Consider the following 23,063-nt stretch of genomic DNA (forward strand, 5'->3'; position numbering starts at 1 on the left):
AGTAGAATGAGAGCTACTGCTGGACGATATAATTTCCGACAACGTTCTCCACCTATCTAGACGAACTGTAGTAGTTGTGAACATGGGGATGAAAGGAAGCCCATAGATCTTCGACGAGTAAAGAGGTGCACTGTTTGGGCCCAGCATAAGACATGCCTCCTGGTTGCATGCAGTAACAATGGCACATTCAACATCTTGTTGAGCTATCTCCCAGGGCTTAATACACCAGCGTTGCTTATGCCCTATGCGCCCACATCTTTTGCAAAAATTGAAGACTCCCTCATACCTAAAATCAACCCAGATTGTTTTTCCTTGGTGTAACTCAATGAAAGCTCCTGGAATGAAGGGGGCCTTAAGGCGAAGCCATAGTAACACCCTAAGAAAACGTTTCGGACCTGGAGCATTTGACTTATCATCAAACAACATCACCTTTCCCAACTTTTTCAAGAGTTGTTCTGCAAAACTGGATGAACTTAGCGCAACTGGAATGCCTTCTACTTTGACCCACATTGCTGCTTCAGAGAAATTAAACGATCGAAAGGAAGCCTCCAATCTCCATGGTTTCAGGACTAGTAGGGCACTATTGAAATTTATCGTGTTGTATAAAGCCATTAGGTCCTCACTATCTTCCAGATTTTGACAGAAGAAGAGGATGTATTTACCTTCTTTACGAACTTCTATCCTAGCTTTCGTGACCCAGGAATCGACCCTATCTTGAATCTCTTCCACTTCGAACTCTCTGGAGTTTAAGAATTTCCCTACTACCATGGAGTTAAATTTTCCCTTGCTAGCATCCATGAGTTCTCTTGGGGCCTTGATACATGGACCCTTTTTCTGTGAAACCAGTTCCTCTGCATTGATTTATTAATGTTGCTTCGATCCATGTTTGTATCCGTTAAAGCAAGTTTATTAAAGGCTCATAAGTACTTTTAGAATCGAGAAACTTTGGGGTGTTGAGAGTAATTAAAGTTGTTAATGCTTATGTTTTAATTATTATATAGTTTTTATTCTTGAAAAAAAAGAACGTGTTGCAGTGATGAAGATTGCCAAAGGTTCTTAGATAGAAACTTTTAGAGAGAGAAAACTTTTAGAGAGAGAACCTCTCGACCCACTTTGTAAGTTCTAAAACAATTAATAATAGGATCTCAACTGTAGAACCATTGTTGCTTTCTATTTTGGACAAATTTCGTCAAGGACTCAACTTATCAAAAAACACAAGGCATCAACGATTGAACAAAAAGGTGATAAAAATTTGTTGATTGAGAAATTGATGATAACGATTGCAAAGTTTGCAACTTTTGAGAAGTGAACAAGAAACCAAAACGACATTTATAACATGGCTATAATTTCTCTTACCGATAAAGCACAAATTATAACCAAATTAAAATTTGTAATTCCTCTCGTATTACTCGCTACGTTTCTCAATTCACGGATTCTTAAGCAATTTTTGGAGAAGAAAGAGGTAGAAAGTAAAAAGAAAAGGGACCCATGTGAGAGGAGAGAGATAGAGAGAGTTTATTGCTGTAATCCCCCATATTTTTAAGATATTAAATTAAATAGTTTTAATCATTTTTAATTATTAAAGCTATTTAATTTCAGTATTTAAGCGCAGAAGGGTATTTTGATCATTTTACCAAAAGAGTACTTGAGTATTTCCACAAAGAAGTATTTTAGTATTTTCAAGAAAGTATTTTGTTAGTATTAGTAGGAAGATTATTTTGGAAATTTATCATCAAATGTATTTTGGCAATTTGATGAGTAAGGGCATTTTAGTCTTTTACCCAAATTGACTACCACTATAAAAAGGGGGAAAACCTAAAGTTTCCCATCATTTTCCATCTTCTTCACTAGCCACCATTTCTCAAAAAGGAGAAGATCTTGCAATTATCAAAGGGAAGTAAAGAGGTAATGATTTTTCTGAAATTTTGGGGTTTTCTTCCATATTTTTCTCTCTCTTCTCGCCCCTCTCTTTGCTTGCGAATTCCGGCCACCACGGTGGTGCTTCGCCGGCGAGCTCCGTCGGGAGTAGCGGCCACTGCCGGCCAACAGTAAGTGACCGGCGATTGGGCACGAGCGCCGCTGCCACCGTGGCGTCAGTGGTGGTGCGGGTGGTGCTTGTGGTGGCGCCGGTTGGGTTAGTTTTTGAGATTTGTGGTTTTTGAACCACTTGTAAAAAAAAAAAAAAAAAAATTCTGTTATTATTTTAATTAAATTACAGCAGCATTTAAGTTGTTAAATAATTATTTTTATGAGGTTTTAAGTACTAGTTTATAGTGGGTTTTGCCTACTAGTAAAGGTTTTCAAGTTATGACTTTAAAATAGTTTTTAAAGCATTTGTAAGGAAAAAAATCAGCTTTATTAGTATATTTAAAATGCTGATTTTAATTATTAAGTAGCTTTGAATTGTTGTTGGAAGTACTAATTGATAGTACTTTATTGTTGGTAGGTTTCAAGAATAATTAAAGCCAGTCAAACTTTTGACTGTTGATTTTTGTGTAATCAAGGTACATACACTTTGACCTTGACTTTAGTAGTTTCAAAGGATATATATATTTTATTGAGCATGAGGAGTAAGGAGAGGCTTATGCCTTGAAATTGTTTGAGTATATGTTGAGAACTTAGAAAGGAGATTAGGAATGGAACTTTTGAGTTATTCCTATATTTGAAAAGCATGTGATTGATGATTATTGCTTTTGAGCATGATTAAAGTTATTAAAGTTACTCTTGAAGTTATGGCTTGCCTATGAATATTTATTAAGCATGGTCTCATTTGAGGTTATATATTGTATTGAGCATGGTCTCAATAGAAGTTTATATATTTTATTGAGCATGGTCTCATTTGAGGTTATATATTGTATTGAGCATGGTCTCAATAGAAGTTTATATATTTTATTGAGCATGGTCTCATTAGAAGTTTATATATTTTATTGAGCATGGTCTCATTAGAAGTTTATATATATTATTGAGCAAGGTCTCATGAGAAATTATATTTTGTTGAGCAAGGTCTCACAAGTTTCAAGTTATTGAGCAAGGTCTCACAAGTTAAAGTTATTGAGCAAGGACTCACAAGTAGTTGAATCATTGAGCAATGACTCAATTGATTGGATCATGGATCCTTAAGAAAGTAAGAAAAATGACTCATGGAGTCATTAAAGTAATAAGATGAGCAAGGTCTCAAAGAATTTAGAATTGAGTTAATTGTGGTGTTTGTTGCATTCACTTGTTAAAGAAAGATAAGAAATTAATTTATTTGCTAGATGTATTATTGTGATTGTGTCTCACATAATGGGCTTTGGCAATAAAACTCTTGGGATGGATCCCCATGAGTATTGAACATAAGGGGGGAGTTAGTGTGAAACTATACTCCTGCATATAGCTTAGCATGACGATGCTTATGCTTTTATTTTATCAAGCAAGTTTATGGAATTCCAATTATCAAGATCTTTGAGTGGACTAGGTGTCACTCGTATTCTTTATCTCTGAGATGTTGAGTCTAGAGGCTCACTCTCACCCTCGTTCATTACTAACAAGCTTAAATTTCTCGAGTCAAGTTATTTAAAGTTCATGGAACTTTAGTAAGAGGTGTGGGATCTCTTACACAAGTAATAGTAGCCCGTATGACTCCAAGAGGAGGACGGTGCCCGTTCATTGCCAAATAATAATAAAAGAAAGATTTAGTAAGTTCAGTTATATGCTTGTCGCATGTAGAGTCGTAAGAAGAGCAAGCTGAAGTGATTGAGGATTGCATGCATTATCATTTGCATTAGTTAGTTGTGTTATGTACTCAGCGTTGCTGATGTATGTGTTCTTTGTTTCTTTTGGTTGTTGTTTTTCCTCAACAACCCTGTGATGATCCATTTGGTGAGCAGAGTTTAGAGAAGAAGTTGCAGGTACCAGTTCTTGATGTGCATGGAAATCATAAGCATCCGGATGGGAGTTTTCAGTACACGAGTACTTTATTATTTAAACTATCTTGAATTTTATATTTGACTTTACTTGACCAATGGGGTCAAGGTTTGACTTTTGAAGATGGGACTAGTATGGGATAGTCTCGGAGTTTGTAATTCATTTACATACTTTCTTATTTCCGTTGTATTAAAGTATTTTCAGTTTATTTTAAAAGACTTCCTCTGTATTATCTGATTAGCCTTACGTATTATCATGCGTGGCATAACAACTCCCGCAATTTCTCCTAGTTTATAAAAGGAGGAGTCGTGGGGGGTGTTACAAAGTGGTATAAGAGCTCCAAGATTTATATTACCTTATTTTACAAAAGTTTTCGAACTTAAAAGTATTTCAAAGTCGAATTGCAAAAAGGGAAGGGAATTGCATATGCATATGTACATTGCGTCGCATTAGTCACTAAGTCTTTATGTGTCTTAGATTAGTAAGTGCTCTAAGTTCTAGTAGCACTTTTGATGTGTTTTATGTGACTAAGTGTTTGATTGCAACGTGATTGGCATTTTCTACTTGCATGGAGTCCAGTTTGGACTGAAAGGTGTAGTATGACTACGAAAAAGTGCTAGTTTTGCTTTAATCTACTACTCTAGTAAGAGAGTTAGTATAAAAGTTCCTTAGAAGGAGATTGTGAATTAAATGTCAGCGTGCATTTCTTAGTATTTTTGACCTATATTGAGGGTCAATAAGCGATTTTTGATTCAATTTTTTTTCTTTGGCAGATCAATGGCCGATAGAAACGCTAGAATTGATGCTCAGTTGAGGAATTTAGTCCGAGTGACTACGAATTTAGCTAGAAGAGGTCCTTCGAAGAAGAAGTCTGTTGATTGGTTTAAGAGGGTTAGTGATAGTAAACCGCCTTCTTATGATGGGAAGGGTGATCCTGTTAAGCTTGAGAACTGGGTTAGGGATTTTGAGAAGCTATTCGATGCTATCCAATGTCCAGATAATAGGAAAGTAGCTATAGCTGCATATTACCTCAAGGAGGAAGCTGATTTTGGTGGTCGCAGCATAAGGAGACGTTAATGGCAAGGCCTGACTTATGTGAAGGCTTTCGGGAGTAGCTATGAAGGAGAAATTTTATCCCAATTTCTTGAGGAGGCAAAAGGCCACTGAGTTTGATGAGTTGAAGCAAGGTGACATGACTGTGGAGCAGTACTATGAGAAGTTTGTAGGATTGATGAATTTGCTCCAGAGTTAGTACCTACTGAGGAAAGAAAGGCAATTAGGTTCGAGACTGGACTTAGTCTTGAGGTGAAGCTTGGGCTAGGAGGTTCAACTTTCAGGACCTTAGAGGAAGTGTATGATAGAGCTGCTCATTTAGGTTCCTATTTGAAACAAGCTGGAGTTGAGAGCTCAAACAACAAGAGGAACGGGAATCCTAGTCAGAATTTCCAGAGGAACGACAAGAAGTTCAAGCCTCAAAATAACTTTCACCAAGGAGGACAATCTAATGGCCAAAGGAATGGAGGCCAGTATCAACCACAGAAGGGTGGAAATGGTTCTAATAAGGGAAAGAAAGGAGACGAACGTGTGTATTTCTGCAAGAGGTGCCCATACAATCATCCTGGAAAGGATTGTGAAGGAAAGCTGGTGGAGTGTAACTACTGTCACAAATTGGGTCACCGAGAGTATGAGTGCTTCTCCAAGAACCCTGAGTTGAAGACTGACAAGGCAAGACGGAAACCAGTTTGGTCAGGGAATCGAAACCATCAGGAGGCAACAACTATCAAGGTGGGAAAAGCAAAATGGGAACAACAAGACCGTTTCGAGTGGAGCTGGTCCTAGTGTGCCTGCAGTGGCAAGGTTGAATGTCATAAGTGCTAGGAAGCTGAGACGTCAAGGACGTAGTTACGGGTAATGTTTCTATTAATTCCACTTTTGTTAAAGCTTTATTTGATTCAGGAGCCGAACGTTCGTTTGTTTCAAAGTTAGTTTTAAAATATGGCTTAGAAACCCTAGGATTGATTCCTATTATGTTACCATCGGGGAAGTAGTAACTTGCTCAAGAGTATATGAAACGTCCTTGTGAGAATTGGGGATGTAGACTTTGAAACCAACCTCATAGAGTTTCCATTGGAAGACTTGGAGATATTTTAGGGATGGATTGGCTTAAGGAGTATAAAGCCGAGATTTTTGTGGAGAACAAAAAGTGAGATTGAGGAATAAGAATGGGAAAAAGGTGACTTTCAAGACTAAACCACAAGAAGGTAGAATTAAGATCATTTCAGCCTTAAGTTTGGTAAGCAAGTGAGAAGGGAGCTCCGTTATTCTTGTGTATGTGCAGAGGTTGGAAGAAGAGAAGCTTAAGATAGAGCATGTGAAGGTGGTGAATGAGTTTCCAGACGTATTTCCGGAAGATATACCGGGAATGCCACCTCAGAGGGAGTTAGAATTCACCATAGACTTAGTTCCTGGAACTGCCCCTATATCAAAAGCACCCTATAGAATGGCTCCAGCAGAGATGAAGGAGCTCAAAAGCAACTAGAGGAATTACTCGAGAAAGGGTACATTAGACCTAGTTATTCCCCATGGGGAGCGCCTGTTTTATTCGTAAAAGAAGGATGGAAGCTTGAGGCTATGCATTGATTATAGAGATCTCAACAAGGTGACTATTAAGAATAAGTATCCGCTACCGAGGATTGATGACCTATTCGATCAATTAAGAGGAGCAGGAATATTTTGAAGATAGACTTGAGGTCAGGGTATCACCAACTGCAGATTGGGGAGAAGGACATACCAAAGACTGCCTTTAGGACGAGGTATGGTCACTATGAGTTCACCGTGATGCCATTTGGTTTAACCAATGCACCAGCGATGTTTATGGACCTCATGAATAGAGTGTTTCGAGAGTATTTGGACAAATTTGTAGTCGTATTCATCGATGATATCCTTATCTACTCGAAGAACAAGGGGAGCATGAAGAGCACTTGAGTCAGTATTGTCTACACTAAGGGAGAATCAGCTTTACGCAAAGTTCTCGAAGTGTAATTTTGGATGGAAGAAGTGGCTTTCTTGGCCACATTGTGTCAAAAAGGGAATTTCCGTAGATCCGTCGAAGATAACCGCAGTGAGCGAATGGTCTACACCTAGGAATGTTACTGATATAAGGAGTTTCTTGGGTCTAGCTGGCTACTATAGACGTTTTGTGAAGGACTTTTCGAGGGTAGCTAAACCAATGACTAGTCTTATGAAGAAGGATACGAAGTTCATATGGACCGAGGAGTGTGAGAAAGCCTTTAAGAAGCTTAAGGAGTTGTTGACTACAGCTCCGATTTTGACGTTACCAGAGGAGAATGCTGAGTTGGAGGTATATAGTGACGCTTCGAAAAATGGTTTAGGGTGTGTATGATGCAAAATCGAAAGGTTATAGCCTACGCTTCTAGGCAATTGAAACCGTACGAAGTGAATTACCCAACCCATGATCTAGAATTAGCCGCAATAGTGTTTGCTTTGAAGATTTGGCGACACTACTTATATGGAGTGAAGGTGAAGTTGTATACAGATCACAAGAGTCTGAAGTATTTGTATACTCAGAAAGATTTGAATATGAGCAGAGAAGATGGTTAGAGTTGGTGAATGACTATGACATTGAGATCTTATACCATGAAGGAAAGGCAAACGTCGTTGCCGACGCGTTAAGTCGTAAGTCTAGCCATAGTTTAAGTACTTTGGTACTTCCAGAGAAGTTGTGTGACGAGTTTAGGAAGCTCAACATTGAAGTTGTTGGGAGTAGTGGAGTGGAAGCATGCTTAAATGCCATTTCAATCCAGTCAGAATTGAATGAAGAAATTTTAAAGGCTCAAGAAGGGAATGAGGAAATGGAGAAGATAAAGAAGCTCATCGAGGAGAAAAAGACAAAGGAGTTTAGTATCCATGATGATGGAAGTGTCCGATTCAATGGAAGATGGTGCATACCGTCGAGTTGCACCGAGTTGAAAGAAAAAGTGATGAAAGAAGGGCACAACACGACTTATTCTATCCACCCTGGAGGGGATAAATTATATAAGGACTTGAAGCTAATGTTCTGGTGGAACAATATGAAAAGAGAAGTAGCTGAATTTGTTGCTAGGTGTTTGACTTGTCAGAAGGTGAAGAGCGAACACAAGAGACCTCAAGGGACGATTCAACCGTTACCAGTGCCTGAGTGGAAATGGGATGACATAGCAATGGATTTCGTTGTAGGTCTCCCTAAGACAGCGAAAGGATTCACCAAAGTGTGGGTGATAGTAGATAGGCTAACTAAGGTAGCAAAATTTGTTCCAATGAAGGACAATTGGTCGATGGAACAGTGTGGTAAAGTATATGTGACCAAGTGGTGAGGCATCATGGAGTTCCTTCCACTATTGTGTCTGATAGAGATTCAAGATTCTTATCTCATTTTTGGGAGGCATTACAGAAAGCTTTTGGGACCGATGTGCTTAAGAGTACAGCTTTTCATCCAGCAACTGATGGTCAATCGGAAAGAACCATTCAGACTCTCGAGGATATGTTGAGGGCGTGTGCCTTAGATTACCCTAAGACTTGGGATGAGATGTTGGCTTTAATAGAATTCTCATACAACAATAGCTACCATTCTAGCATTAAGATGGCTCCTTTTGAAGCTCTATATGGTCGAAAATGTCGTAGTCCATTGTGCTGGAATGATATTAGCGAGACGGTTACTTTGGGACCGCAAATGATTGAAGATACCGTGAATCAAGTAAGATATATTCGTGAGAAGATGAGGGCGGCCCAGGATCGTCAAAAGGCCTATGCAGATCAGAATAGAAGAGATAGCGAATATCAAGTAGGCGAGAAAGTCTTACTAAAGGTGTCACCTATGAAAGGGGTGATGCGTTTTGGGCAAAAAGGAAAGCTTAGCCCGAAGTTTATAGGTCCGTATGACATCATTGAAAGAATTGGAAGATTGGCTTATCGTTTAGATTTGCCAAATAACTTGGGAAAGGTGCATAATGTGTTCCATGTATCCCAACTAAAGAGATATGTGCCCGATAAGTCTCACGTATTAGATCCCGAGATTATAGAAGTGGATGAGACGCTTTCTTTTGAAGAGAAACCAGTAAAGATCTTGGACTCTAAGGTGAGGAGTACAAGAAATAAAGATATAAAGATACTCAAGGTTTTGTGGTCTAACAGCGTACCGAAGAGGCTACCTGGGAGGCTGAAGACGAGATGAGAAAGAAGTATCCTGAGCTCTTCGACTAGGTGAGTTGAGTTCCGGGACGTAACTCCTTTAAGGGGGGTAGAGTGCGTGCGCGCATTTTGCTAGAAATTAGTAAGAATTTGTTGCATTTGTGCACTATTTTTAGAGTTTTCAAGGAAAACTTTTCAAGCAAAGTAAGCATTTCATAGTTTGAATATTCAAGGTAAAAGTTTTATTCAGTAGCGTATTATTTGGCTACTTGTTTTACTCAGTAGCGTATTATTTTGCTACTTGTTTTACTCAGTAGCGTATTATTTGGCTGCTTGTTTTACTTAGTAGCGTATTATTTGGCTACTTCTTAAGAAAGAATTATATTAGGGCGTAATGTTCATAATATTTTCAAAGTTGAAAGTTGGATTAGAAGGAAGGGTTTTGTTTAAGTTTCGGGACGAAACTTCTTTTAAGGGGGGTAGACTGTAATCCCCCATATTTTTAAGATATTAAATTAAATAGTTTTAATCATTTTTAATTATTAAAGCTATTTAATTTCGGTATTTAAGAGCAGAAGGGTATTTTGGTCATTTTACCAAAAGAGTACTTGAGTATTTACACAAAGAAATATTTTAGTATTTTCAAGAAAGTATTTTGTTAATATTAGTAGGAAGATTATTTTGGAAATTTATCATCAAATGTATTTTGGCAATTTGATGAGTAAGGGCATTTTAGTCTTTTACCCAAATTGACTACCACTATAAAAAGGGGAAAACCTAAAGTTTCCCATCATTTTCCATCTTCTTCACTAGCCACCATTTCTCAAAAAGGAGAAGATCTTGCAATTATCAAAGGGAAGTAAAGAGGTAATGATTTTTCTGAAATTTTGGGGTTTTCTTCCATATTTTTCTCTCTCTTCTCGCCCCTCTCTTTGCTTGCGAATTCCGGCCACCACGGTGGTGCTTCGCCGGCGAGCTCCGTCGGGAGTAGCGGCCACTGCCGGCCAGCAGTAAGTGACCGGCGACTGGGCACGAGCGCCGCTGCCACCGTCGCGTCAGTGGTGGTGCGGGTGTGCTTGTGGTGGCGCCGGTTGGGTTAGTTTTTGAGATTTGTGGTTTTTGAACCACTTGTAAAAAAAAAAAAAAAAAATTCTGTTATTATTTTAATTAAATTACAGCAGCATTTAAGTTGTTAAATAATTATTTTTATGAGGTTTTAAGTACTAGTTTATAGTGGGTTTTGCCTACTAGTAAAGGTTTTCAAGTTATGACTTTAAAATAGTTTTTAAAGCATTTGTAAGGAAAAATCAGCTTTATTAGTATATTTAAAATGCTGATTTTAATTATTAAGTAGCTTTGAATTGTTGTTGGAAGTACTAATTGATAGTACTTTATTGTTGGCAGGTTTCAAGAATAATTAAAGCCAGTCAAACTTTTGACTGTTGATTTTTGTGTAATCAATGTACATACACTTTGACCTTGACTTTAGTAGTTTCAAAGGATATATATATTTTATTGAGCATGAGGAGTAAGGAGAGGTTATGCCTTGAAATGTTTGAGTATATGTTGAGAACTTAGAAAGGAGATTAGGAATGGAACTTTTGATTATTATATATTTGAAAAGCATGTGATTGATGATTATTGCTTTTGAGCATGATTAAAGTTATTAAAGTTATCTTGAAGTTATGGCTTGCCTATGAATATTTTATTGAGCATGGTCTCATTTGAGGTATATATTTATTGACATGGTCTAATGAATTATATATTTTATTGAGCATGGTCTCATTTGAGGTTATATATTTATTGAGCATGGTCTCATAGAAGTTTATATATTTTATTGAGCATGGTCTCATTAGAAGTTTATATATTTATTGAGCATGGTCTCATTAAGTTTATATATTATTGAGCAAGGTCTCATGAGAATTATATTTTGTTGAGCAAGGTCTCACAAGTTTCAAGTTATTGAGCAAGGTCTCACAAGTTAAAGTTATTGAGCAAGGCTCACAAGTAGTTGAATCATTGAGCAAGACTCAATTGATTGGATCATGGATCCTTAAGAAAGTAAGAAAAAGGACTCATGGAGTCATTAAAGTAATAAGATGAGCAAGGTCTCAAAGAATTTAGAATTGAGTTATATTGTGGTGTTTGTTGCATTCACTTGTTAAAGAAAGATAAGAAATTAATTTATTTGCTAGATGTATTATTGTGATTGTGTCTCACATAATGGGCTTTGGCAATAAAACTCTTGGGATGGATCCCCCTGAGTATTGAACATAAGGGGGGAGTTAGTGTGAAACTATACTCCTGCATATAGCTTAGCATGACGATGTAATGCTTTTATTTTATCAAGCAAGTTTATGGAATTCCAATTATCAAGATCTTTGAGTGGACTAGGTGTCACTCGTATTCTTTATCTCTGAGATGTTGAGTCTAGAGGCTCACTCTCACCCTCGTTCATTACTAACAAGCTTAAATTTCTCGAGTCAAGTTATTTAAAGTTCATGGAACTTTAGTAAGAGGTGTGGGATCTCTTACACAAGAATAGTAGCCCGTATGACTCCAAGAGGAGGACGGTGCCCGTTCATTGCCAAATAATAATAAAAAAAGTATTTAGTAAGTTCAGTTATATGCTTGTCGCATGTAGAGTCGTAAGAAGAGCAAGCCGAAGTGATTGAGGATTGCATGCATTATTATTCGCATTAGTTAGTTGTGTTATGTACTCAGCGTTGCTGATGTATGTGTTTCTTTGTTTCTTTTGGTTGTTGTTTTTCCTCAACAACCCTGTGATGATCCATTTGGTGAGCAGAGTTTAGAGAAGAAGTTGCAGGTACAAGTTCTTGATGTGCATGGAAATCATAAGCATCCGGATGGGAGTTTTCGTACACGAGTACTTTATTATTTAAACTATCTTGAATTTTATATTTGACTTTACTTGACCAATGGGGTCAAGGTTTGACTTTTGAAGATAGGACTAGTATGGGATAGTCTCGGAGTTTGTAATTCATTTACATACTTTCTTATTTCCTTGTATTAAAGTATTTTAGTTTATTTTAAAAGACTTCCGCTGTATTATCTGATTAGCCTTACGTATTATCATGCGTGGCATAACAACTCCCGCAGTTTCTCCTAATTTATAAAAGGAGGAGTCGTGGGGGTGTTACAATTGCCCAAGAAGAAAGTATAGCAAGTAATGTGAAACTTCCCACAATGAAAAGATTAGCGAATATTATAGAACACGTGATGTAAATAGTATCAAAAGTCAAAGTATAATTATTATTTAGAAACAGAGGTAATACATTATAACACACATAGTTAGATGATAGTTGGGGGTCTAGTTCAACAAAGTAGAATAACTTCAACCAAGGCATAGGAGATATGAGTATGATGCATCATTATCGTCGACGAAACTAGCACTCCACCTTTGAGTGTTCTCATACCTCGTCTGCAAATCTGAAATACAACGAAAGTTCAATTTAATACCCAAATGATGAGTCATACTTAGGCTATGTTCAGTTCACCTTATTTATTTCATATCTAATCAGATCAGATCAGATCAGATCAGAAAAAATCATGCTTATATTTAAAAATCATTATATCTTTCATTACATATTAGTAAAAATTATAATAAATTGAATATTAATAAAGTACTCATTGAGACGAATCAAACAAGACCCACACATGACTATATTTTTTCTTATATATTAAGAAAAATCTAAAAGATAAGATCTTGTAATCAGATCAGTTCAGATCAGATCAGATCAGAAAAAATAAGTTCAGATCAGATCAGATAAGTTCAGATCAGAAAATTTCAGGTGAACTAAACATAGCCTTAACTTGTTAACTAGAATGCAATAAATAATGCTATCACCCACCCAAGCTCAGAAAGCTTCAAATGTGCTTCAGCATAATCCGCAAAAAAAGCTTCCTCGTCCTACAATATCATCAGAGGATAAACTAAATAATTTAAGAATAGAAAGCACGAATACTAGAAGATTAGGACATTGTCAAAGGATCAATTCAACCAAACGCTTAAGTTGATGGTTGGAGTCTCAGGAATAATTTTATACTCTATCAGAATTCAGAAATATTCCTAATCACAAACAACCAAAACCAACAATGTAGACCTGTGCATATTTTTCAACATAGGGACGAAATGCTACATCCTCAAGGAGTGCTTTGTCCGATGGCAGCTGAATGAAACCTTCTTTATCTCCCGTAAGAAGCTCTCTGTTAAGATATCAAAGCTAACAATTTTCATCAAGATTGAATAACTAGTTTCACTATTTTCTCTATGGAAATACACCATTAACCAAAGAGGCAAAGACAGAAAAGTGCCTGAAATACGAGTTATCGAAGATCAAAGGATTGTTAGTCCAAGCTCCCTGATAGCCCGATCTCTCCTTATGACACATTCCCTGCAGAGTATTATAGGAGAAAAGTTGTAGCACAATGTTACAATGTTTAACTGTCATAAGAAAGGAAAATCAGTAACTCATTATGATGATTACCAAGGTATGAGCACCAGATAGAGCAACAATATCCTTGTCAGACAAACCCATACGGTAAAATACTTCCCTCAAATGGTCAGAACCTACCATGATAAGCATATATGGTAAAAGAAAGAGAAAAGTTGTGACAAAAACATGTACAATTCACAAATGAAAAAGAAACTGAACTACAATAATTCAGAAACACACAAAACTAACCTTTCTTCGCATCAGGTAAGCGACCCTCTGGCGGCGATTCAGTTTTATCCTGAAAATCAATATAGAGAGCATTAGACTATTGGTAAAGTCTACTAGTATGAAAAGGTCTTGTACGTTGATATAATTAAAGGTAAGAGGCAAAATTATCTTTGTACGATATCATACAAAATTTTCTCTAAAATTCAAGAAACTTTGGAATAAGAAAGCAAGAAGGAAGATCACAAAACTCTAACCAAATCATAGTTTATTACTTATATCAAATTGTCGAACAACTCAATCTAATGTCCACTTACAGGTCTTCCAGGGTGAAACAAGATCTCAGGCCCCCCTGTAATTTCTACTGCAACCACTCCAGCCAACTTCAAAACGTAAAAGTACATCAATTACGAACTTGCAATAAGTATGTATTCATGCAACAACCACGAAATCAAGATCTTGGTTATGATATCAAATTGATGAATGTAGTAATACCTGATAGAAGTCAGCATAGCTTAGGATTGGGAACTGCTCTTTGATTGGTTCCAGTAGTCTAACAGCAATATCCAAGCCATTATTTGCAACATGTGCCAGCTCCTGTGGGTTCTTTATTGTCCCAAATGGACCACCCGTTTTTGACTGAACGTCAAATGTCCCAGCTGCGTGCCATCTATGGTTTCCCAATCCATTTTTAGTAATCAATATGAACCATTATAAGATGAAAAATCAAACTATTCTACGCTTATATCAAAAATGATGATTAGCGATAGAGTATTAAACTATTCCTGGGATTGCAACCATCGGCTTAAGCTTTTTGTTGAGTTGGTCTTTTGACAATTAGCCAAATGTTTTTCGATTCGTGTCGTGAATATAGGAGGGCTCATTTTTACTTGACCATGTGTACACCTAGGCCATATTTAGTTTGAATTTTTCTACTGATTTGATTTGATCACATTATAATATGCTATTGTTACTCTATCATCATCATCACCACTATGGAAAACAATAGCAACAATAATAATAATTACAACCACGAAAATACTAATCATAGTAATAGTAATAGTAGTAATAATATGAATAACAATTATTTGCACCAAGCTCTCTAAATATAAGTCTAAATTGATTGAAACTTTTTTTTCTAAGCTGATCTATTTTGAATTTATCTTTTCTTATCTGATTTGAAGTGGTCTAATATAAGTCAATTTTAGGTCAACTAAACTTAGCCTTACTTTTTTCTATGGATAAAATTGACCATTCCCAAAAAAGAGTAACTCACATCAATTACAACAATCCTTCTTGCATGGACCCGGTTCACACTGAAAATAGTGTGGACCAGGCCCAGGCACGTGACCGGTTAAGAAATACTCACTTTTAATTACCAAAAATAGATACACTATATCAAAAATAGATACACTATATGATACATAGGTACACTATATCAAAAATAGATACACTATATCATAACTACGTAAACTATATCATACATAGGTACACTATATCATAATTAGAGGTATACTATATCCTATAGGAACATTATATCATAACTAGGTACACTATATCCTATAGGAAAATATTTACTTAAATGCATTACAGAAATATACACTATATTAAAAATAGATACACCATATCAAAAATAGATATACTATATCAAAAATAGATATACTATATTATACATAGGTACACTATATCATTTTAACATACACTATATCATTTTAACATATACTATATCATTTTAACATACACTATATCATATCAATATACACTATCCTAAACACACGTGATATGAATCGGGTGCACACTAATTTGTGTGCACCGGGTTCATATTATTTTATTTAGAATTACAATAGTTATATCAAGAAAGCACAGTTTATGCAACAATGAGTTGGATTTGCAAATAAGGGATTCTGTGATGAATACAATAAAAAGATCGTGAAAAAACTAAGTTGATGTAAGATGTTCACAGATTGGTTTGGTACGGTTTGTGTTAGAGATAAAGTGGGATACTAAAGATATGACAAATATCTGTATAATATATTAGTAGTTAGGATATAATATATCTTAGGCAAATATTATCATATGATTTATTTCGAATAAGTGTTAGATAAGTATGAGAATAATATATATCTTCTAGAGGTTGTTTCCGAGTAGGAGCTCCTCTGTACTCCTATATATATTGTAGTCATTGTTCATTATTAAACACACCTAAATAAAATCAAAATTTTTCTCTTTCTCATAAACTTAGCATGGTATCAAGAGCAGGTTAAGTTCTTGGGGTTTCTCGAAAAAAATTCTCTTATCGGTGGGGGTGGATGTCTGGTTTATTACCCCCACCTGCCGAATATTACGCTGCATTCTTCTATTTGAATCTCTTGGCCACTTTGTTTTTTTTTCTTTCCTTTCACCAAAAGAAAATCCTTTGAAAGTTTGTTTAAAGTTTGTTTCTGTGATGATGTTCATTCCATCACAAAATTTAAAAAGATTGTTTATGTGATGATGTTCATTCCATCACGAAAATTTGAACAGTTTGTTTATGTGATGATGTTCATTCCATCACAAAATTTGACAGTTCATTTCTTGATAATGTTCATTCCATCAAACAAAAAAAAATTGTTACTTTGTTCGTCTCAATTTCAGACCTATTTTAACACAGATTGTGAGACATGTTTTGGCTCTCTGTGTGTCATGAGACACGGGTTTATGGGTGCTCCTTGTACCTTGAGATGAGGTTTAATGATACTTTAACGGCTCTCCGTGTGTCTCGTGAGACATGGTTTGTGGATTCTCCTTGTACCTTGAGATATGACAAGGTTTTTAATTGATTTGAGTGTGGTTTGCTCTGAAAAACCAATATTTGATTGGACCACGGTTTTGCTCAGGAAAAACCAAAATACGACGAGTTCGAGAAAAGAGACATTCTCGTTGTAATGTTATATTTGCAGGTTCGAAAAAAAATGACGTTCTTGTTTGATTGATGATTGATGGGTTCTAAAAAGATGCACGTTCTCATCATTAAAAAAAAAGGATAAATGTTTTTGAAGGCGGCATCACTAGATTCGTGCATCTCGACTTCAACAAAGAGAAGAATTTCCAATTGCAACGTTCTTATTACTGCCGTTGCGATTGCAGGAGGGTGTTAGAGATAAAGTAGGATACTAAAAATACGATAAATATCTGTAGGATATATTATTAGTTATGATATAATATTATCTTATTATTTATTTCCAATAAGTGTTAGATAAGTATTAAGAATAATATATATTCTAGAGATTGTTTCCAGGTAGGAGTTCCTATGTACTCCTATATATATAGTAGTCATGGTTCATTACTAAACACACCTTAATAAAATCATATTATTTCTCTCTTCTCGATCATAAACTTAGCAGTTTGGGACATAACCTAAACCAAACGGTGAAAATTTTGTTTGGCATTTTCCCAAAACCAAATTGGACCAAATTTTGGGACAAAGCACACCAAACTACACCGGAAGAAACAATTTGGTACAGTAGTGCATTTTGCGGTTCAAGCTTCTTTTTTTACTAAAAACTAGTAATTAGGCCCGAGATATGTCCTGGGTAAGAAACACTTTCATTTATTAATATAATACTTTATGATAATACCACTAAATACAACTTTGCCTAGTGGTTAAGAGTTTAGTATATGTACTTGAGGTCTCGGGATCAAATCCTATACTATACAATTTCTAAATTTTTTATTGTACATGGATTTCATGAACTAAAACTCCCTAGGGAGAACGCCACGTCTTTTAATATATTTGTATAGATATATTATAAGTATTTTTCTTCGATAAAAAATGTAGGAAAATGAATTAACACTACATTAGATCCTCAACTAAGATAAACATCTAGGCAATCAAAACTAGAATAAATGGCAAAAACAGAAGCTATATATAGATATCTAACTATATATATATAATTAGGTAAATGAACTAACACTACCTTAGATCCTCAACTAGATAAACATTGATCCTTAACTATACAAAAATCAGGAAAATGAACTACCACTACCTTAGATCCTCAACTAGATAAACTTTTAGGCACTCAAAACTAGAATAAATGACAAGAAAGAAACTATAGATATCTATCTCTATTTCAAAACATATTTTCTTTATCCCTGGTTCTCGGTTTGGTTTATTTTGCGACTTAAAGCCTGTTTGGCAACAAGTTTCGAACTAGCTTTTAATATTTTGACAAAGTCAACATTAATTAAGTGTTTAGCATGGTAAAGATTGAAATAATAGATAGAGTTTCAAAATAGTGTTTAAATAGCTTTTCATAATTGTTACGTACAATTTATAGTGTTCAAAAGCACAAATTTGGAATAGTGGTTAGAGTTTCAAGTAGTGTTTAGATACGTTTTGGTAAATATAATTTAATAGCTACTTTCTACAGCTACTAGTAGATAGCTAACCGCTACTCGAACACCTAACGACTATTACAACAACTTTTCTGAATAGGCCCTTAACCGTAATTCACCTTAATCTAGTGGTTTGTGGTCCAAGGTGAGTTTCCTTGTTCTAACGAACAGTTTAAACTAGTATATTAAAAGTCACTAGATCATAGTAAAAAGATATCCCATAGTTGAAAACATTTTTTACACTAATTTAATTTTGAGAAATAACCTCCAGAGTTGGAATATCTATAGTTGAAAATATAACTTATGAAAATACTTGTCATAATTGTTCTTGATAAATTCTTTTTAAAATAGGGAAGTAGGTTGTTTATAAAGCGAAACTATTCTCCAACACAAACACTACAAAATATGATAAAGCTACAAAATGAACCCAAAAAGGGTAAAAAGTAAGAAAAAAAAAAAGAGTCTAAGAGATGATGATAACTTACGCCAAACGAAGAATGATGGGAGCACAGTGCTTCTCTTGGATGAGAGCTCTAAGCTTTCTTTTACATTTGTCTACTGCTTCCTTGTATTCCTTGCTAACACTTGGGTAACTCTTCCCCATTCTTCCCTTTCCCTATACCCGAACATGATCAGTCAATACATGAAATTATCAAAACTTCAATCATGTATGAGAAAATAAAGTTTGTTTTGCTAGTCAGTAGCTACGCACTCAACCTCTATTCAGGTAAGATCAGATCAGGTCAATTCAATTTTTCTTTACAATTCAATTTAATTCGGTTTAGTTTTTCTCAGTCTAAAAAATGAGACCTTAGTACATCTATAGAGTTACCCATAAGTACCTTTGCTTATATCATTAATTTATATCCTTTTACCTTACTAATAAAATTCCATGTCAATATTTATAATAATTAAAATTGGATGAAAAGTCTCTAATAAATCTATACAAATATATTAAAAAACATGTATAAACAAGAAACTGTGCCACGTGGCACTCTCCCTAGGGAGTTTTAGTTCATGTAATCTATGTATAATAAAAAAATTTAGCAATTAAACAGTATAGGGTTTGATCCCAAAACCTCAAGTACATATACTAATGTCTTAACCAGTAGGCCAAATTATATAGAGTGTTATTATCATAAAGTATTATATTAATAAATAACCTGGGGAATAGCCCGGACCTAATAACTAGTTTAAAAGGAGTATAGATATCAATCTAAATATAATGTTCTAGACTACCACTTCATATTTTATATTCCTTAGTATTTATTAGTTTATCCCTCTTTTTTTGAGTTATTCCTTACCAGTTTACTCACTTTTTTTCTGTTTTTGAAATCGTTAAACTAATTCTTTGTTATTATTTTTACTATTTTACCTTATTCTCATTCTACTTTTTCATAATCCATAACATTGACTTCATTATAATATGCTAATAAAATTAATAATTCCGCTTTCCTCCTATGACATACATACTTATTTCTCCTAACAGCTTTGTGCCTAAAAAAAATGGGTAAACCAAAAAAAACCGAAGTGAGTAATACCAAAATATTAAGTCCCTAATTTTTGGACTGAAAATGGTTAAACTGAAGTAACTGAAAATAGCAAACAACAACAACAACAACAATAATAGTAATAAATTTAATATCAGCTATATAATCAATATACAAAAATGATAATAATAATAATAATAATAAACAAAATTAAGTTGCGCTAACTGAAAAACTGAAAACTAAATGGACAATGCCTAAGTCCATATGATACATCAAGATTCAAGAATGTATTCTTTTATTAATCTTAGTCACTTAAAGATTGTATCTAGGGATGGAAATAGTTTGGGTTCGGGGTCACGGGGTGGGTGGAGCATCATCCACATATGTCGCCCGCATCCATCCGCTCCACCCACATCCATCCATCACCTGCTAAGCCATCACCCGCATCCATCCATCCGTCATCTACCGGGTCAACGGGTGGTTAACAGGTTAGGAGATACATAATAATTTTTATAAAAAGTTATGTCATAAGATAGATATTTTTAAAAATTCTCAACTAAAAATTTAATAAAATAAGTAGATCAACATGTGTAATTGACAAAATGGATGATGGGTGGATGATAAGTGGGTGATAAATCGGGTAACGGATGAAAAATTTTCGCCAACATTTTACCTGCATCCATCACCCATTTCACCCGCCACCCACTTTTTATCCGTTTATTTCGAATTTTCACCAAAATTGGGTTAAGCTAATGATGGGTGTGATCCATTTCCAACCCTAATTGTATCATTCTTATTATTTCAAAACTTTTCAATTTTTTATAATTATTTATAATTATAGATTTCTCATGGTCATGAGTGAAGAATTCAATACTATATGACAACTCAAGGCATTGTCCAAACCCCTCAAGATCATGATCATAATAATACGTAGTAGAACTAGTGTTTTAAGCAAGAGAAAATTGAAAATTAAATGAAAAAGAATGAACATCAAAACCTAAGTATGGATCACATACCTTAATAATAAGCTCTAGAGCTGCAGATGAAGACAGAAAATCTGAAAAAGTTCAATGTAATTATATACTTAATACGAATGAGTGAAGTACTTTATAACTTAGCTGAAATTTGAAAAGAGGAGAATCATAAAAGAAGAGGGTAATTTTAAATTTTTAAATAAGAGAGATCAAGAAGGTTCTGGCTTTGACAGGAATAGGATGTTGTGGGCTCCCATTTAGACCTTTACCCAACCGATAATTTCATAGCACGTTGGTGGCTTCGTGGCCCCATTGTCTGCTCAAATATGATTATTAGAAGAATCACGAAGTACCCGAATTTCTAGTTTTTGACCTATGTCATGTTTCGGATTATAGTTTTGAAAAATGAAAAAGATTTAGATTAGGAGATTTTTGATTAAGAATAATATAAACTTTTGTTTGTTCTCTTGCGATAATTTAAATTTTTGTTTATTTTTAAATAATATTCCAAAACTTCTCCAGTAGGTCAATGTGACCTTCAATCTATAAAACAGGTAAAAAAATTTAAAAATCCAAAATCGTTCTCTCTCCTCCCCTCCCCTACTAATTGAAACCCCCACCCCTCCCCACGTACAAAACCACCACTCCACCTTCACCCCCCTTCCCCCACCACGAAACCTCCCTCCCAAGCACCGACAACACCACATTTCCCCTCCTCAATCCTAGTAAACACCACTGCTCCATTCCTATACCCGCGAAAACACCACATCTCACTTGCCCAACCCCCGAAAACCACCCCCACCACTCCTTCACCCCTGAAAACCACCCTCTCCACTCCTTCATCCCAAAATCCACAAAACTCAATCATCCCACCTCCGAAACCCACCAGTCCCAGCCACCTCAACCTCGAATATCACTACTCTTCACTCCCTCACCCCCGAAATACAACAAACCCACCCCTGAAATACACCAAACCCGCACCCCCCCTCGGAAAACCACCCCTTTCCACTCCCTCACCTCTGAAAACCACCAATCGCAACCAACAGCAAAAAGGTAACTCCTTCCCCCTCCACCTCCTCCACTCCATTGTTAATCACATGCTCCTGCCTCGCCGCGACAACGCATTTAATCAAATACATCTCAAACGAATCCAATTCTATCAAATACATCACATACGGCGCCGTCGAAACGCGAGTAAGACGAAGAAGTGGAAGAAGAGAGAGAGCGAGAAGAGGAGATAGAAACTAGGTGTTTCTTGAAATTGAGGAAAGTGGAAGTGTGATTAGTAAAAGAGGAGAGAGAATTTCAATTGTTTGAAGAAGTGAAGGAGGTGGTGACATGATTGTTGTGTCTGGTCAGGAGAGGGGTGAGGTGGGGTGGGGGAGAGAGAAAAAGAGTGGAGGGGACCAACAGAAGAAAGAAAAAAAAATGTTGGGTTTTTTTTCAAATTAAAATAAAAAATTATAAAACAACCAATAAAATAATAACACGTGTCATAATGACTTGCTACAACAAGTTACAATCGGTATTGACCCACATTGGAATTTTGGGCAAAAGTTTTTATTATTTAAAAATAATCAAAAGATTGTATTATTGCGAGAGAACAAACAAAAGTGTGTATTATTCTAGTTAAAAAGTCCTAGATTAGGTAGGCGTCATAAATTTTGATTATATTCTCATAACTTTTACAAATACATATTTAGAGATATTAATGGTTAAAGTTGTGACAAATGTGAAAGCAAACTTGTTGAACTTATTTATAAGCGAAAGTTAGTACTGTTGAGTTCTGATATCATGCATTCATGCTTTTTCTGATAAGAGGAATACACATGATTTATCTAGAGGAAATTACGAGTGTGATTGAGAAGACCTATTTTATAAAAAAAAACTTAATGCATAGTTTTTTTTCCCTATGAGTTTAATATTAGAATTCAACCGTTAATTTTATAGTTTGGAAATTTAGAAGGTAGAGTAGAAGAGAATCTAGAGGAACTTTATAAATCTAGAGGAACCAAAACGGACCTCTTGGATTGTAAGGAAGATTTTAGGTGCATTAAAGTGGTTTGAGCATACTAATGGGGTTGTAACATGTTGCATACTACAACCTTCTCTACCAACATAATGCATATGCTTCTCTGGGGATCCATTGAGAAGGTAGAGTGGAAGTGTAACACCCGCAAAATCCATACACGTCTGCAACTACGTCGCATCGACTTTGGGAGTGTTACCGCCGCGGTGAAATGCAAGGCTTGTTGAAAAGAAATGTTAACTCAAAGCATTGTCACGAAAACTGAAATGCAACGGAAATAAAAATGTAACTACAACTCGGGAATCATCAACGATCCATTTTATCCAAACCACAAACTAATTAAGTAAATCATATTAGTCTTATAATGCTTAATTAAAACGCTTTAAAGTTTCAAGACTAAGAACTATCCCCCGTATGCTCA

The 23,063-nt window shown here is 35.5% G+C and overlaps 1 protein-coding gene and 2 long non-coding RNA genes across 3 annotated transcripts; 2 read left to right on the forward strand and 1 right to left on the reverse strand.

The window, feature by feature from the left end:
• The first annotated feature begins 1,720 nt into the window (after positions 1 to 1,720).
• Positions 1,721 to 4,114, forward strand: LOC130592229 (uncharacterized). Its single transcript, XR_008970492.1, has 3 exons — positions 1,721 to 1,905; positions 2,447 to 2,504; positions 3,870 to 4,114. It is a non-coding gene; the product is annotated as an uncharacterized LOC130592229 (long non-coding RNA).
• A 5,368-nt stretch (positions 4,115 to 9,482) lies between these two features.
• LOC130592230 (uncharacterized) lies at positions 9,483 to 12,112 on the forward strand. The gene is made up of 3 exons (XR_008970493.1): positions 9,483 to 9,960; positions 10,498 to 10,555; positions 11,900 to 12,112. It is a non-coding gene; the product is annotated as an uncharacterized LOC130592230 (long non-coding RNA).
• Positions 12,113 to 12,340: 228 nt separating this feature from the next.
• Positions 12,341 to 20,801, reverse strand: LOC104908898 (L-ascorbate peroxidase 2, cytosolic). Its single transcript, XM_010698070.3, has 10 exons — positions 20,656 to 20,801; positions 18,635 to 18,765; positions 14,271 to 14,445; positions 14,093 to 14,158; positions 13,800 to 13,848; positions 13,602 to 13,684; positions 13,429 to 13,508; positions 13,218 to 13,320; positions 12,966 to 13,024; positions 12,341 to 12,543 (listed from the first exon to the last, which is right to left on the reverse strand). The coding sequence occupies exons 2-10, from the start codon at positions 18,751 to 18,753 to the stop codon at positions 12,525 to 12,527; spliced, it is 753 nt and encodes a 250-aa protein (XP_010696372.1). The 5' UTR covers positions 18,754 to 18,765; positions 20,656 to 20,801; the 3' UTR covers positions 12,341 to 12,524.
• Between the last annotated feature and the right edge of the window lie 2,262 nt (positions 20,802 to 23,063).

This window comes from Beta vulgaris, chromosome 7 (assembly GCF_026745355.1).
Source record: "Beta vulgaris subsp. vulgaris cultivar EL10 chromosome 7, EL10.2, whole genome shotgun sequence".
In the NCBI taxonomy this organism is placed as follows: Eukaryota; Viridiplantae; Streptophyta; class Magnoliopsida; order Caryophyllales; family Amaranthaceae; genus Beta; species Beta vulgaris.

Bases quoted from the DNA above. Each gene is read 5' to 3' on its own strand.
- LOC104908898 (XM_010698070.3), bottom strand. From the start codon at position 18,753: ATGGGGAAGAGTTACCCAAGTGTTAGCAAGGAATACAAGGAAGCAGTA. The intron at 13,685-13,799 runs GTTAGTTTTGTG...TTATCATGGTAG, and splicing joins CTTACCTGATGCGAAGAAAG to GTTCTGACCATTTGAGGGAA. The intron at 13,509-13,601 runs GTAATCATCATA...AATACTCTGCAG, and splicing joins TATCTGGTGCTCATACCTTG to GGAATGTGTCATAAGGAGAG.